General features: G+C 39.6%; 1 protein-coding gene across 22 annotated transcripts in view; it reads right to left on the reverse strand.

Annotated features, from left to right (window-relative positions):
* Positions 1-17395, reverse strand: part of DOCK9 (dedicator of cytokinesis 9) — a 322440-nt gene that overhangs the window by 194444 nt on the left and 110601 nt on the right. For all 22 annotated transcript variants that reach the window (XM_037896327.2, XM_037896254.2, XM_037896349.2 and 19 more), the window contains exons 3-7: positions 15760-15849; positions 14007-14089; positions 10157-10226; positions 4926-5021; positions 2738-2872 (exon numbers count right to left, since the gene is read on the reverse strand). In XM_037896327.2, coding sequence (XP_037752255.1) covers positions 2738-2872; positions 4926-5021; positions 10157-10226; positions 14007-14089; positions 15760-15849 — 474 coding nt within the window. The remainder of the gene's footprint in view (positions 1-2737; positions 2873-4925; positions 5022-10156; positions 10227-14006; positions 14090-15759; positions 15850-17395) is intronic.

The following is a 17395-nucleotide window of genomic DNA, read 5'->3' on the forward strand; positions in this document are numbered from 1 at the left end:
ATCAATTGGAGCTTTGGAGTGAAGGAGTATGTTGTCTGTAGGACCCCTGCCCTTTTTTGCTGCAGAAGCTGGAAGGTTTGTAGTGAATGAGGCAGGAGACTGCAGAAAGAGAAAGGACAGCCTCATGGTTAGGGCAGTTAAATGCTGCTCTGGAGACTTGGATTATATCCCTGCTTCTGCTATCGAGTTCTTATGTGATGCTGGGCAAATCACTTACACCAAACTTTTCATAGATAATCACTTCTGCGTGTAATTAAAAACTATATCAAAATGCATATACACAAGGTGGAAAATTAAGGTTGCATGGGCAACGTTCATTCTGGCATTTCCTAACTTCAGAGTGCTCATCTTTGCATATTTTTAATCCTTAACTTTGTATTTCCTAATTTATTATTTAGTTTATTGCTGAGAGCAACCTTAACTAAGTTTTTTGTTTGTGAGACAAGGTGGATGAGGTAATATCTTTTACTGGACCAACTTCTGTTGGTGAAAGAGACAAGCTTTCAAGCTTACAGAGGGCTCTTCTTCAGGTCCGGGAAAAGTATTCAGAGTGTCACAGCTAAATACAAGGTGGAACACACTGTTAAATATACGGGGTTAACACATGTTGCAAGAGACCACTCAAAGTGAAGTGGGCTGTTAACATCTCTGCAGTCATAGATTAAAGGTGGGCTAATGGGTTGCAGACCGTTATAATGAGCCATAAAATCCAGTGTCTTTACTGAGTTTATGATTTTTAGTGTCTATAAAAGTTTTGTTTCCCCTTATGCTAGTATAACTTATAAAAAGAGTACAGGCTCACAACCTTAGGTGCAACAGGGAAATGGGAAAATAAAGGCAGTAAGAATATGAGAGTACCCTCTGGACAGAAGTGCCTAAGCACTCCACAAGGAACTCCTATCCACAAGGCTCCTGAACTACAGAGATGAGACCCTGGGACAGGATTTCAAGGGAAGATACTTTAGAATGGGCAAAAGTAGAGCTCCTCAGTCATTTACAAAACACACAGTGAGGACCTTTGTTGGAAAAGTTCAGACGGGAGAAGAGGCAGAGGAGAATAATTTGCTGCAGGTCAAATTTCAGCTTAGTTTGATTTTATGTCTGTTTCTAATGGTCAAAAACTTTATAATGGTAAATACTAACGAACTTGACTAAAGCAGGAAGAAAAACTCTGCTCTCATATTTATGAGCTATTTCTGTCCTTTGGAATTTGAAGATTAGGATGCTGAGATTTAAAAAAAAAAAACAACCCACTAACTGGGGGGCAGGACAATGCACTCAGATTTCAGTTTAAGTCACTGGAGCCAAAGAGTGAGGAACGACAGAGTTTGGTTGAGAGGGAGGAGAAACCTGTCACTTGGTGGGCAACCTTTCCTTCCCTATATTGTGTCTGCTCTTTGCCACTTCCCTCTGCACAATATACATTCATAGTGAAAAATTCAAGCCCATCTGTTCCTAGTGGGCCCATGTGCCTCGTCCCTGCCAGCTGCTTCCCACCGAGTCTTAGTGCTCCACCATGCTATGAATGATGGAATATTCTAGACTGCACCCCGTCATCTATATCACAGTACCATAAGGAGAATCAGCGAAAGGGACTTCTTGTTTATGGGGACAGTATGTGCTTCAGGCCCAGCACTGGCACAACTGAGCTAGCATTTAACATCATCTCAGTCAGGGGTGACAAAGATAGGGAAGGGCAGGGAAAGAGTGAATAAGAGGTACATGGCAGATAGACTTCTGGTCACGATGCCCTTTTATTGCTCTTTGCTGTGTTCTATTTAAATTTGAACCAAACTACAGTTTCAGTGGGTTTAGCCAGGACTAACTTTCTAAACCAAGATAATATCGGTAAAATCACTACATCTGATCAACTTGATGCATAAGTAATTGTGTTACAAATGCAAGGCTTTTACAGCCAAGTTTACATTATCGATTTATTCAAATATTTTTGTGCTATTTAGAAAATAATTTTGGGTGGACCTTTTTAAGCCTCTATACAAGTTTATGCAAGGAAGAAAGGAAATACATATACAAAATAATTTATAGATGTATTCTTTCCACAAAGGTTACTATGTCCAGATTCAGGAATTAATGCTAAGAGCTGAAAAACCCAGTTGTCTCCAGGTCTGCTCTGCCTAACAAAACAGATACATGCTGTACTATAAACATATAACACAACTCCATGAAACCAATCCTCTGGCTCTTGCTACGAGGAAAACTTTTGGGCCAAAGAGTTGTACCTTTTGCTTCAAACATTTATTTTTAAAAAGTAAAAAGGTCAAGTGAAAACATCTGGAAGGGTGGCTGTGAATATGATTCCCACTCCCACAACTAAAATCCCACACAAGAAGCTATGCAAAATATTTTACAGCCCATATAACTACACAAAATGTAATAGAACTTAATTTTATGCTTTCATTAATTTTCCATGCTTTCTTCATTTATTTGTCTTGCTACTTGCCTCCATGTGTTTCTTATAAACTCATCACATAAATCAGTGACTTTGTCCATTTTCAGAAACAACCACTTTGAAATTTAAAACACAACCTACAAAATCCAACTACTTTTCTTCCTAACATGTAGCGCACCTGCCTGTTTATGTGACTATTTAAAAAGTATGCAGTATGTGTTTAATTATATCCCAGGATAATTATGTAGATTTTGAAAAATTCTGGTCTAATAAATTCATCATCTACATGCACAATATATAAAAAACAGCCAGTACAATTATATTTACCTGAACCACCCCCATACAAGAATCCAAAAATATTGATCCTTTTGGCTCTTTAGATATTTTCTCATCTTTGTAGAAATTGAGATTATATGATCCATCACCAAGTTGGATTAAGTGGAAAAATCTTCTCTTAAATGACTAGTTTAAAAAAAAAAAACATTGTTAATAGCAGTACTATTAATTTCATATTTCAAAATCCATACAGTAACTCCCTCACTTAACATCCTAGCTATGTTCTAGAAAAATACAACTTTAAGCAAAACCATGTTAAGCAAATCCAATTTCCCCGTAAGAATTAATGTAAATAGGTGGGGTGGCTAGGTTCCAGGGAAATTTTTTTCATATACAGTATAAGTTTTAAATAATTTTAAACAAACAATTTAATACTGTACTCACCAATAATGATTATGAAGCTTGGTTGAGGCAGGGGTATAGTGGGGGAGTAGGGTGGGGGCTTGCCCCATTCCACCCACCCGGAATGCCAGCTGGGAAGCAGGGTCACTGCCCGCTCCCCAGCAGGAGCCCCAGGCAGGCAGAACAGGGCACGCCCCCACACCACCACCGCCCTCCCTGCCAGGAACCCCGGAAAGGTAGAATGGGGAAAGCTCCTGCGCCCCAACGCAGAAGCCCTGGGCGGGCGGAATGGGGCAAGCCCCACACCTCTATCCCGCTCCCCGGCAGGAGCACCGGGCAGAATTGGGCAAGCCCTTGCGCTTCCAACCCACTCCCCGGCTGGAACACTTCGTGGGCAGAGCGGGACAAGCCCCCACGTCCTGGCCCAGTCCCTGCCAGGAGCACCAGGTGGGCGGGGGAGCTGGAGCTAAAGAATATTGTAAGGCAGGGGTCAGCAACCTTTGGCACGCAGCCCATCAGGATAATCCGCTGGCGGGCCGTGAGACATTTTGTTTATGTTGACTGTCCGCAGGCACAGCCCCCCACCCCCAGCTCTCACTGGCCGTAGTTCACCATTCCCAGCCAATGGAAGCTGCGGGAAGTGGGGGCGGGGGGGCCGCAGGGACATGCTGGCCGCTGCTGCCCACAGCTCCCATTGGCTGGGAACGGTGAACTGCGGCCACGGGGAGCTGACAGTCAACGTAACCAAAAAGTCTTGCAGCCCGCCAGGGGATTACCCTGATGGGCTGCATGCTGAAGGTTGCCGACCCCTGTTATATGGGAATATTGCAGGACTTTAAAGGAGTATGTTCTCTAATAGGTCAGCGTCCTAATAGCGAAACAATGTTAACGGGGAGGATGTTAAGTGGGGAGTTACTGTACTGGCTTTAATTATGTAATACGCCATCAGTGCACATAGCTTAAAGACAGAACTTTTTTCTGTTTAACCTAATACACGCACACACACACACACAAATAAAATTACATCCATTTAATTTTCCAACGGCGAAAGTTTCATTATACTGATAAAATAGGGATGGGAGGGAGCAATTTATGAATTATATCATGATATTGGCTGTAAGTTTAAAGTCAGCCCCAGCACTTAAAAACTAAACATGTATAAAACATACATTATATAAATAATAATATGAATGGCAATGAATTTTAAGGCTATACTCTGAAGTTACTATAGAAAGTGCATCATAGAGTTCCATGTTTCTCTCAATGGATCTGTAAAATGCGCAAATTTTGTATAAATGAAATGTTTCACAAATTATGTTAGCTGCCAGTCCTGCATGGGATCAGAAAGTCAAGTTGAGTATCCATTTCTCTCAATTACGCCAGTAAGATTTTATAACCAGATCTTAGTTAACTCTCCATATCTGTATGGCAGTACTGTGGTGCTAATAAAAGCAATTAGAAATTATCTAATTTTAAAAATAAAGCAAGCAAAACAGACTCAACATACAAAAGGGAGGTGATCAGAATAAGAAGGTTCCATATTACGTGGTCACTTTTCTGATCACAATTACACCTTTCAGTACAGTTGTAATCTGAAAGTGACTGTAAAAACAACACCTACTTTCTTAAGAGACCTGGTCTGAGAGTGTGTCTTCAGGAGTCTTCTCTGTTTAATTTTATATTTTGCTACTATAAGGTAAGCAGAAGCTTCTCCTTCTTAACCCTATGTTCTTTTTAACAAAAGCAAAGTTTACATATCTACTTTTCAGAGAAGAACCATACTGAAATATTAAATATCTATAAACAGTCATCTTTTAGTGTAGCACAGTAAACTTACCCTCATAGTTACACTGATTGCACTATTCATATTGCCTTTGTACAGCCATCCTTGTTTGGTTATCCCACCCTTCTGAGATCCTAGAGATGCTGCATCCTGAAACAAAATTGCACAAACTGAAACTGCTTTCCATCAACAATTGTTGTGATAGATTATTGTAACATTTTATGAATTTTCATATACTTTTTACAATTGAACTTACAATTAGGTAATCCAATTATCATAACAATCTTCAAAACTCTATTTTAGGATTTTATACTGTTGCTCATTACCATTGCATCTGAGCACCTTCCACATAAAATCCGTTAGCAATAGTTAAGTCCTCAGTGCATTTCATGAATCCTCTGTTTTCCATTTTCAGGGTATAGAACAAGGGTGGGCAAACTACAGCCTGTGGGCCAGATCTGGCCTCTCAGGCTTTGGATCCGGCCTGTGAGATTGCCACCCCTGTGGCGCTGCGGCCTTACGCTGCTCCCAGAAGTGGCTGGCACCACATCCCTGCAGCTCCGTCCGCTGCCCTCGCCTCCAGGCACTGCCCCCCACAGCTCCCATTGGCCAGGAATGGGGAACCGCAGCCAATGAGAGATTCGGGGGAGGTACCCATAGGCAAGGGCAGTGCGCGGAGCCCTCTGCCGCCCTCCCCCCACCCCCGGAACTGGTGCCAGCCACTTTCAGCAGTGGCGCGGCCTGGCCCTGGTGTGTGCCGCTGCCACCCCAGGGGCCACTCCAGGTAAGCGGCACTGGGCCAAAGCCCAAACCTCTCCTGCACCCCTCACCCCAACCCCCTGCTGCACCCTGCACCCCCTCCCACACTCCTCTCTGCACCCCTGGCCTGAGCCCCTCCTGCACCCCCTTCCCTGAGCCCCCTCATACATCCCACACCCCTCCTCTGCCCCAACCCCTTGCTCTGAGCCCCCTCCTGCACCCCAACCCCCTGCCCCAGCCCTGCATGCAATTTCCCCACCCAGATGTGGCCCTCGGGACAAAAAGTTTGCCCACCCCCGTATAGAAAGTCTGCTTGGGTAGGGATTTTTTTTTAATTTTAATTTCAGGTCTAATTTTGTTGTTGTTTTGGGAGGAGGGAGTGTATGTCAGTGTTGTGAATGTCATTCTTGTTATGGTGGAAAGGTTTTGTCAAAGAGGAAGAAGGTTTTGCAGCATTTCCTAAAGATGGTCAAACCACGGATTCATTTACTTCCTCTGGAAATTCATGCCATAGGTGGATCCCCTCCACCAACAACGATTTGTCCCCAGGTTTCATACACTTTGGAAAAATGCATATCAAAGTCCAGGACAGAGGAGCATAGGATTCAAGGATTCATTGATGAAAATACAGTTGTAAATGTAAATAGGTCTTGATCCATTAATTGCTTGGAAGATTATGACCCAGGACTTAAACGAATACCAGAAGACGACTTGAAGCCTGTGGAGCCACAGGAGCATGGGCCTGATTTGTTTTCACAGTAGCCCAAACCAGGGAGGATGTATGTGAGAATGCCTGGCAAATTCTTCAGATATACAAAGCTTTAGGGACTGCAAACTTGAGTGTCCCAGATTATGTCAGTTGTCCCGGTGTAACATGAGAGATGAGGTACCTCAGATAAACAGAACCCAAGCTATCAAGGGCTTTTGGGTTTAAAACCAAACCTTTAATTGCACCCAAAAATTAATTTTAAAACAGAACATTCTAAGGAGCACAAATGTAACAAGCCCCATACAAGAAGCACTGTTAAATAAGTCACTATTAGCTGAAGCTTGAGTGGTCTTCAAGTGTAGCACCACATATCAAGCTGAGGTAACCCATTCTGTTAGGACAAAAGAATGAATGAATGAGGACTAGAAGGGGTAGTTTCAGCCCTCTAGAGAAGCACAGAGAGGAGGAAAATAGTCTCTAACATATGTGGATATCAAGAAGTAACAAACCAGTTATCAAGTGGGCATGGGATGGAACTTTGTATATCTACAGGGGACTGTTTCAAATTAACATTGTTTAGTACCACAGACTAAAACAGAACAACAACAATTCTTTTAAAAGCTCCATTAATGTGCATATTTATTCTGGCTAGCAGCACCCTATACATGTGTGCTAGGAGCCAGAAAAATGTGCAGAGGGCTGCACAATTAAATCTTAATCTATATATTCATAAATGCCAGTCAACATGGTTTTATGGTGGTGGCAGTCCAACAGTCCCCCACAGGACTACTATTATCTCTGAGTAGGCCTCAATTCTTTCCTTGTCTCACTAAGGAGCTTGCTTGCTCCTGGTCAGGCCCCTAGTCCCAGTCACCCCTAGCGTGTTGGGCCATAGGAGACCTACCATCAAATGTTAACATTCACTAGCCCGACTCAAAATCTCGCAAATCCCTGCCCACTGCTTTGAAAAGTACTTGGGTATCTCAGCACTAGTATGTTATAAATACCTCAGTAAGTCATCTGAGGAACACTGTTTCCAACTACAAGCTCCCTCTTTTCTCTGGCACAAATTAAAAGAGAAGGGGTATCTAAGGGCTTGCCTACATTTGAAAGGATACAGCAGTGTAACTGCATCACTGTAGCATCACAGTGGTTCTCAAACTTTTGTACTGTTGACCTCTTTCACGTACCAAGCTTCTGAGTGTGACCCCCCCTTCTAAATTAAAAACACTTTAAAATATATTTAACACCATTATAAATGCTGGAGGCAAAGCAGGGTTTGGAGTGGAGGCTGACAGCTCACGACCCCCCATGTAATAACCTCACGACCCCCGGAGGGGTCCCGACTCCCAGTTTGAGAACCCCTGCTGTAGCACTTCAGGGTAGATACTACCTATGCCAACCGGAGGGATTCTCCCATCAGCAGAGGTAATCCACCTCCCTGAGATTCAGAATTCTTCCATCAACCTAGCACTGTCTACACCAGGGGTTAGGTCAGTTTAACTACGGCACTCAGGGGTGTGGATTTTTCACACCCTCAGCAACATAGCTGGGTTGACCTAACTTTTCAGTGCAGACCAGGCCTAAATTCTGACTTAACACAACTTTGTTTTTCTAGTTCCAGGCCTCTGTTGACCTGAGTTTGCCAATTCTGCTGAACTGTGTAATGTTTTTGTGGTAGAAACTGAATTAGTGTGTGTTCACCTATTCCACCATTTGAAAATAAGAAAGTTTGAACTCAAGTCTCCAGAGGTGAAAAGCTAATGCACTTTTACACTGCTCCATCTGTTAATTCAAAGGAAGGCACAGTCCCTGGCCAATAGCACAATGCTTTTGCATTGAAAATTCGCTTCCTGTTTCCTACAGATTATAGGCTCATTTCCCCATTTGTATTGTTGTTGCATGCTAGGTTTATGTTTTCAATGATTTTTCCACAATAAGATCCAAACCCTACTTCTGAACAGATTATTGTTCAAACAATCACCTACACCCTAGCTTCATTCCTCACTCTCAGGCTGATTTTAAAATTCACCTACATCAAACAGCATTTGCCATCTGCTGACCCAATAGCTTGAATTATCCAAATCCTTTTATTAGTACATGTGCATTTCTTTTCAATTTGATATCACTGTTCCTTATTTGCTCTTCATTAATTTTTTTCCATTATCTGCAAACTTAATAACTTTGTTTTCTACATGCTTTGTGTCTAAAAATCATTTTACAAAGGAACTTTTTTTTACCCACAAAAAAGCCTATCTTACAGTCCAAAAGAAGAAAAACCTTTTGCTCTATTTGGTCAGTTTTATCCATGAAGTTGTGTATTGTTTGGCACTTTTTTTAAGTGCCCAATGAAGTCATTTTTTCTGGATTTCTTTTCCTATTATTATTGTTTGCAGAGGCATTTATGTATAAACAGACATCTTCTAGAGCGACTGCCATTCAAAATTTTATTACACTGCAGTATTTGAGTCGTGGTATTTTTCCTACACCTGTTTAACTTTATTAGGAAATACTGTAACTACTGCAGCAAAGTTGATTTTTTTCTTATTCACACTCAGGCTCCTTTGCCACCTAATTCATTTAATGGTATCTAAACAGCTTTTGTGGTGATGAACTGTGATATCAGAAATGCTAGACTTCAGAAATAATAATATTTAGGTCTTATCTCACCTCAAAGAACTCTAAAAATATTATTCCCATTTTACACATGGGGAAACTTGGGCACAGACAAGTGAAATGACTTGCCCTAGGTCACCAAGCACATCAGTGCCAAAGCAGGAATGGAATTCAAATCTTCTGACTTCTCATTCAGCATCCTATCGACTGAACCACTAGGCTTGGATTATTGCACCACTGAGTCAATCAAGGACTAGCTCTAATTTACACACAATTAATTAATGATTATGAGTATTTTGAAGATTAAAAAGCACTATGTAAGTCGTGAGTATTACTATCAGCAGTACTTATCTGATAAGAAATACAAAATTGAGTTAGCTTACTTGAAGGCTTTCGCAGTGTTATAAGGGAGTTGAAATATTTATGAGATAAGAAGGCACCAGCCGCAACATTCAATCCCTTTGTTCTAAAATATAGCACGGTAAAAACTATGTAATGTATACCGTCAACAGAAAGAGGTTTTTTTGCTGAAAAACATATTTTGAAGTTCGAAACCTTCTTTAAACCAGTTGGCACTTCTGAAATCACTGTTCTCAGGAAGCAGAGGATTGGAAGGAAAATAATTAAAAAGGTTTCAGCCATTTTTGATTAGTTCCTGCTTTCTCTGACATTCTCAGAACCAGTCTACATACAGACTTACACCAAAGTAACTAAATATTTTTAATCTTTTCTTTTTTGGTTATTCAGGTGCAAGAGTGTGTGTGTGTGTGTGTGTGTACACGTATGTACACGGACTTTCTTATTTTGGAATAAAACTGTTCTAATTCCACTTTGCTTCAGTTGTAAGTTACACTGAAAGGGAACATTTATTTCAAAACGAGTGTCCACACAGACTTGCATGAAAGCAAATTTTGTTATTTTGGTGCAAGTTTGTGTGTAAACTAGCTCTCACCAATTATAATCCCCTCACCTCCAACACAAACCCATTCTCTCAAATCAGAATTTCTCCTCTATGCATATGACAGACATTGGGAACACAAGACTGGTTAAAAACCTGCACTTTCCCACTTTCAAACCTTTTTTAAAGTCTAAAATGACTATCCAATTAAACCTTTATTTTTACTTGATATAAACATTTAAAAGACTATTTCTAATGAAATAATCTTACAGAATAGAAAGAAATAGATTATTATCTGCTCACCTCATCTTTATCTGCTTCTTCATCAACTTCATATACATGAACTGGAAGTTTCTCTGATTTGCTCCCTTTGCTAAAGAAAGAAAACTTAATACTCAGATATTTTGTGATCACTTACATGATCATTCAGTAGCCAACCTTTTACAATTATTCTGAAAGGAAAATATAAATCTCACTATTAATAGGCAGTAATATGTGTTCCTTGGTGGAACAGAATTCACCTAAGCCATTTTCCACAGTTGCATCTTCTGCCCAGGCTTCTTATTGGCTTGGGGAGAGCTGCCTTAGACTGAGTAAGTGCTCTCCTGCTGCTATACCATAATTTTCCCTTCTATTCCCCTCTGGACTGGAAACAGGATTTAGGACAAGCAGTCAAATCCTTAACTTTGAGAGACTGTATTTGCATTTAATTTCTGAACGTATGTTATACTGATTAATCATTGGGTTTTTAGTTTGGGTCAATCAAGAACCACATTTGAGTCTCCACAAGTTCTACTATGTTGTGTTGCAACTTTGAGGGCAGTCATAGTCTTTAGTGAGTGGAGGTAGAGTATATTTAGTCAGTTGTTAGGGTCAGGACTGCAGGTGGGGAGGAGCATATTGTGACAGATATGCACGCAGTACTTTTAGGGACCATATTGTATTAAGTTTATGAATGTTTTATGTACCATTGTGGGCCAGGGACTGTATACAACTCAATAAGGGGAGGGTTACTACAGCTCCTCAGGTAAAATCAGTGGGGGGTGATTACTACAATCCCCAAGATTGTGAAGAGCGCTAGGGAAGTACCAGTCCCCAGGGTGATTTACATATACTGGTTTGCATATACTGGTTTAAAGCAATGCCAGAGGAGAGGCAAGAGACAAAGAGTGAACTTCAGTTTATAAAACTGAGTTTAAACAGACTCAGATTTAGGCAGACTGGCTTTTGGGTGCATCACAATGAAGGGTCCGGGAGGAACTGCTGCCAAAAACTCCAGTCTGGAGAGAAAGGACACAGGTCCTTGCCCAGAGAGGGGTGAAGGCTAAAGGCTTGAAACCTGAACAGCATTCCTAGAACAATGGGGGTGGGGGGTGTCAAAGGTGCAGTTACCCCCAAACTGGCACATATTTTCCAGAATAGTGAAATTTCATGTGTAACTGGAACTAAGACTGCTGCAGACTGCCTAAGTCTGTCTCAGTGACAGCTCGAACCCTCTCTGAGGGCGTAGAACAGTTTGGTCCAAACCGCATGTCCAAGGTTTGGTGGGTCGCATGGTTTCTCCAGCTGGGCAGAAGTTTTGACCTGGGGATCTGCCAATCAGGAGAACAGAATGATGGCCAGGCCAAGCAGCTACAGTCACCCTTTGCTGCCAAGATTAAATTCATTCTCATTTTTCATTTATTTATTTAATAAAAAAAGAATATAATGTTGTAGCCATTGCACCATAAATTATCCTGGGTTTGAGTTGCCTTTTGGGAATCCCCAAAGGAACCAGGCAAGAAACATTCACCAATTTTCATACAGAAGCACTTAATTTATTCATCCTTTTTAAATTATCTGTCATTTGACAATTCAGTTTGTTACAGTAAAAATAAAAGTCCTGAACACAGATTTAAAAGGTTGGAGGCCTTCAAACTGAAATTATTAATCAACATTAGAGATTAAAAAGACCAATGACATATCAAATATTGTGAAGGTGATTATACTGATCACGTTTAATTAACCTGAGATCAAGTATTTGGAAATGTAATTAAAACAACATCTCAAAAAAGACAATGCTAGAAGGAAAAGTTATGGGAAGAGAACTAAAAAAAGGCAGCAGAAAAGCTACCTAGGTACATGAAGGGGTGGCTGAAGTCATACAAGTAGGAAAAAAACCATGATGAATAAAGTGAATTTGCAGGACAAAAGGGACCTAGAGTTGGGGAGGAGAAGGATAATTCAGATACAATATCATTTGTCCAAAGGCATTAATTTTCAAATTATTTCCTAAATTAAAAAAGGACACAGAATTTCTAGCTCAATTCTGAATTAAGCTCTTTTCTCCTTAAAAAAAATTACATAAAAAAAGGTTAATCCTCGCATTTGCAGAGAAAACATTCAACATTTGAGACAATGTAGTACTTAGTGAAACATTTAGTAGACCCTTCTTACCAACAAATCAAAAAGCATCTGCTAGCAAACTGAATCCCTTTATTCACCACAACATGTTATCTCTGAGGTCTAAGAGCAAAATTTTAACTGTAAAAATATTCAGCAATTTCACTGATAATTTTAGAGGGAACATTCAGCTCACATGCTTTTGCCCTGTTTTCATCTGCAGCAATAAATAGTAGGACAGAATTGGGATAGGGAAAAGGTGGCAGTTGGCTGATGTCAAGGGTTGCAGAGGTAGAAGAACTAGCAGTTCAAGCCACACAAAATATAAAAATAAATAAAAATAAAACTTTCAAGCCACGTCCACCTGTGCCCAAATATGAAAAGAAGGAAGATCCTTTCACCAATGCCAACAGTACCTCTTGGGTGACAAAAACCTGAATCACCTCCTGTATCTTCCCATTTGTTAAAAGCTTTCCTCTGAAAACTTCTGCAGCTTAGTTGTGGTGTTGTCAATACAGAAAAATTGTGTGACATGCTGAAAATACTGGGTCAGCAAAAAAGTATGTAACAAAAGAAATACTGTACAAGTTGTATCATTCATTTTCATAGTTAATTCAATAAAAAACCTCCATTTTCATCTACTTGGAGACATGTTTCTCAAATAATTCAGCACCGGACCACTTCAGAAAAGGAGATACTTGCTGCAGAATTTAGGTCCAGTAGTTGAAATATATATCTCACTAATGGCCTTATCATAATTCTTCTTCTCCTCTTTACTTTCCTATTACAATGCATTTCTTTTGCTGGCTTTTTATTCCTTTCATAGAATATCAAGGTTGGAAGGGACCTCAGGAGGTCACCTAGTACAACCCCCTGCTCAAAGCAGGACCTATCCCCAATTTTTGCCCCAGATCCCTAAATGGCCCCTTCAAGGATTGAACTCACAACCCTGGGTTTAGCAGGCCAATGCTCAAACCACTGAGCTATAGTTGACATAGGCGCATGACCTCATCGGTTACCTGCTTTTAAATGGTTCAGGACCTGTGAGGCATGCAACATCTGTGAGCCTCTCCACAGGCAATTTCAGGAAGAGGAACTGATCTCTTTACTTTAAACCTCCATCCTAGAAAATGTGTGTCTCCACCACAAAGATGGAAAGAGACAAAATCCTAGTTTCAGAAAAGCAATGCCTGTCTTTCATTAATACTCCTTTCCATGCAGACTTCAAACATCTTTTGTCTGTGTTTTTAAATGCTGTGTATTCTTACAATGCTCTACAAACAAAAAAAAATTGCATTCATTCTCTGTTAAGTGTGTGTGAGAGAGAGAGAGAGAAATATAAAGGTTCTGTGCCAAACGTGTGAAAAGTTGTTCAAGCTGCCATCAATGCTGAAAAGACTGTATATTGGCACAGTAGCGTAAAACAACTCACACCATATTTTAATGATCAGTTTTATGTTTACATTATCAGTAATCCAAGTTCTTCTTCTTGTTATCCCACAATTGCCAAGGCAGCTTTATTATGATTATTGATTTTTCCAGATAACATTTCAACAGCTTTTTATATCTTCAAAAGGCTAAAAAAAATTAACCAATATGAATTCCACCCTGAAAACCTCAGGGTACAGTACAGAGTATTAACACTGGTAGGCTAGATCTGAGGTTCTATATTACATGAAATGACCTTTTTATGACCCAATATGTCATAAAAATATGTATAAAGTTTTTCTGCAACTTCAAAATCTGTAACAGTATCAGATAATTTACTCACTTTGGAAGCTGTCGAAACTCTCCTGAGTAGTCTTCATATTTATAATTAACAATATGCCAGTCTGAGTTGTAGGTTTTGATGCACTATTTCAATGGAAACAAATGCCACAATACATCAAATTAAGTAAGTTTAGCTCAAAGCATTCCTTAAATACATGTAACGGCTCTCTTAAATTACAGTTATTTGTGAACTATTATAGTTACCTGGAAAGCACTGCAAGTTCAAATGCATTATAAATGTTTATTCTGTGCATGTCACATTTTCTTTCTTTTGTTAAACATTAAATTTATCTTACCAGTATGGTGAATGTTCAGATTCAGAAGCTGAACAAACGAAAGTGTGTTTATGTCAAATGAACTAGTTGCTGGAAACAAATGCTAAAAGCATAAGGAACTTATAAATTCAGAAAATAATAGACTAGTCATCTGAAATAAAAACATCACCTCCAAGTTCCTGAGAAGCAAAGAAGCTAAATGTAGGTGGAAACAACATGATAAAACATCTTTAGTATATTTAGCCTAAAAATACACATGTACTATCAAAATAGCAGGATCAACTCAGTACTTTCTATCCTGGAAGAACTAAAATCTATGTTATGATTGTAAGTACTCAATTTTATATTTTTAACCCAAACTAAAAGAGTGTTTTGAATCTAAACTGCATGCTTGCAGCTGTTGAAAAGCAATTATGTCATTCTGTTCTGGACCAGATCACAGGAAGTATCATTTTACTCCACCCATGTTGCTGTAACTAACAGACAAATTTATCTTGGTTTTAGCAGAAGTAGCATAAAAAACATTCAAGTATCTTGCAAGAGACAATATTATACAATACTTGAAGTTTTTAGACATCATATGAACACACACTCACACGCAAATGTACTCCATATTTCCAGTGCAGTTGTATACATTGTTTGTAAAATACAAAGTCAACATTTACTAGGCAATAATTCTTTAAAGTGTGTATAAATTAGATGTTTCATTAAAATTCATGATTTAACTCATGCACACCAGCCCCCCACCACCAAATATACTCTACTGTGACATACTCCATACATAAGTCTCATTTGCAAAGAACAGAAGATATAAATAGCTGACAGATCCAAAATATTCAGACCTTAGGGACAAAACACAAAGGTTTGTGAGGGCTTTTCTGTGCCCTGAACTTGTTCCTAAAACAGTATAATTACCACCAATTTTACTACGATATAAATACTTGAAAACTGGCCTTGCCAGCGGCAAATAAAGTTTCTTCTGGTCAATAGTTGGAAGTCATCAGCAACAAAGTGAAATTAACCAGTCTCTGATCAGCTCCATAGTTCCTTCCCAATGTTATTCTGAAGCAGCAACACTGACCGGAATCCTGCCAATTTCACTTTGCTGTGGATGGGAAAACTGTGAGGAACTACACAGCGGTGAGACAGAAGGGAGGAAGGGAAAAGTGCCCAACAACCCAAAAGAGCCAAGAGAGGAGACAGGGTGAGAAGTTGCAGACTCCTATTAGCCATACCTGATACGAAAGATTGCTCCCATGTAAGATGCTAAGACATCACCCCTCATTTCCAGCAGCTAAGAGAGGGATCACAGAGTTTCTGCCTTTAAACCCATCTGGGGACCCCTGTCTTTTTTAAGAACTAGATGCCAATAAGTATTGGGTAAATTTTTTCAGCCCCATTGAAATTTAATCTACGGAAACAAGTAGATAACTTAACTAGTTACATGCGCGCGCGCACACACAAAAATATAAATGGTACCTCAGTTACAAACAAGGTTTGAGCTTCCTTTTCTGCGTTTTCAGGAACAGTAGAGCATATATATCGACCCTGACGTTTCAATAATGCTGTCTGTTAATGACAAAAAATAGTCTGAGAACTTCAATCAAATAAAAGACAAGTAAAATGTAATGAAATCCAGTCCCTGTCGCTCTGAATTATATTGACAAAACGAATTGAAGCACAAAAGATAAAATTCCCTGAACAATAAAGCACCTTTATACAAACATACCTAAAATGTGCTGAAGCACTGAAATTGCTAATAATATTGATATTTAAAGTATTATCTCTGGGAATCTGACTTAGTACCCATTAAGATGAATGAGGCACTTAATGCCTTAGTCATTTTTGGGGGTTCTGCAAATGTAGATACACATTTACACAATTTTTTTTTGAGGATCTCTCAGTAACCATAACCAAACAGGTTTTTTTTTTGGTTTTTTTTTAAATGAAAGCTTAGATTCTGGAGAACAAAAAAGCAGCATGTATCTCAAGCTGACCTCTGGTCTCAAATCCTGATTTTAATTCTGAAGTTGAATCCAACCAACCACAGCATCTCTTACCAAAAAAAGAAGAGCAAAGAATCTGCAGAGGAATAATATGACAGAGAGAACTGTCTTAAAACCTATAATGAAGAGAAATATTTGATTTTTTTTAAACATTAACATTAAGTAACTAAATAAGTGTAAAGAATCAGAAGGGTAGCCGTGTTAGTCTGGATCTGTAAATAAGTGTAGCTAGGAAGTGACTGATACTGTAATTGTTTAATGTACAATATAATTTGCACCCTGAACATGGACTGCACTTCTTTTTGTGTTTGTGGTTTTACTAGATTTGTTTGTTTTGGTTTTAAAAGAAACTGAGAATAATATAAGCCAAATGCAAAGCCCATTGAAACTGTCCCATTTACTTCTGTGGGCTTTGGATCAGTCCCACAGTTCCTGAAGAATAGTAGAGTATGAGACAGATTTGAGTGATTTTAAAGAGAGGTTAAATCTACTGTGTTAATGGTACAGATGGACTGATACAACAACTATTACAACCAAAATTTGGCCTTTACCAAAAAAAAAGAGAAGGGTTTACTAAACTACCTAAAACACTTTCTATTTTGGGGATGGGGGGGGGGGGGAATATATGTACTTTATGCTCACATGGAACTACTGGGCTCACATAACAATGGCCACACTGGGTCAGACCAATGGTCTACCTAGTCCAGTATCCTGTCTTCCGACAGTAGCTGATGTCAGATGTTTCAGAGGGAATTAACAGAACATGGCAATTATCAAGTGATCCATTGCCTGGCGTCCAAATCCCAGCTTCTGGTACTCAGAGGCTTAGTGACACCCAGAGTATGCGGTTGCATCCCTGACCATCTTGGATAATAGCCACTGATGGACGTATTCCCTATGAACTTATCTAATTTTTTTAAGCCGGTTATACTTTTGGCTTCACAACATCCCCTGGCAATGAGTTCCAGGGGTTGACTGGTATGATGAAGTATTCCTTATGTTGTTTAAAATCTGCTGCCTATTAATTTCATTGGGTGACCCCTGGTTCATGTGTTATGTGAAGGGGTAAACACTTCCTTTTTGACCTCCACACCATTCATGATTTTATA

Source organism: Chelonia mydas, chromosome 1 (assembly GCF_015237465.2).
Source record: "Chelonia mydas isolate rCheMyd1 chromosome 1, rCheMyd1.pri.v2, whole genome shotgun sequence".
Taxonomy (NCBI): Eukaryota; Metazoa; Chordata; order Testudines; family Cheloniidae; genus Chelonia; species Chelonia mydas.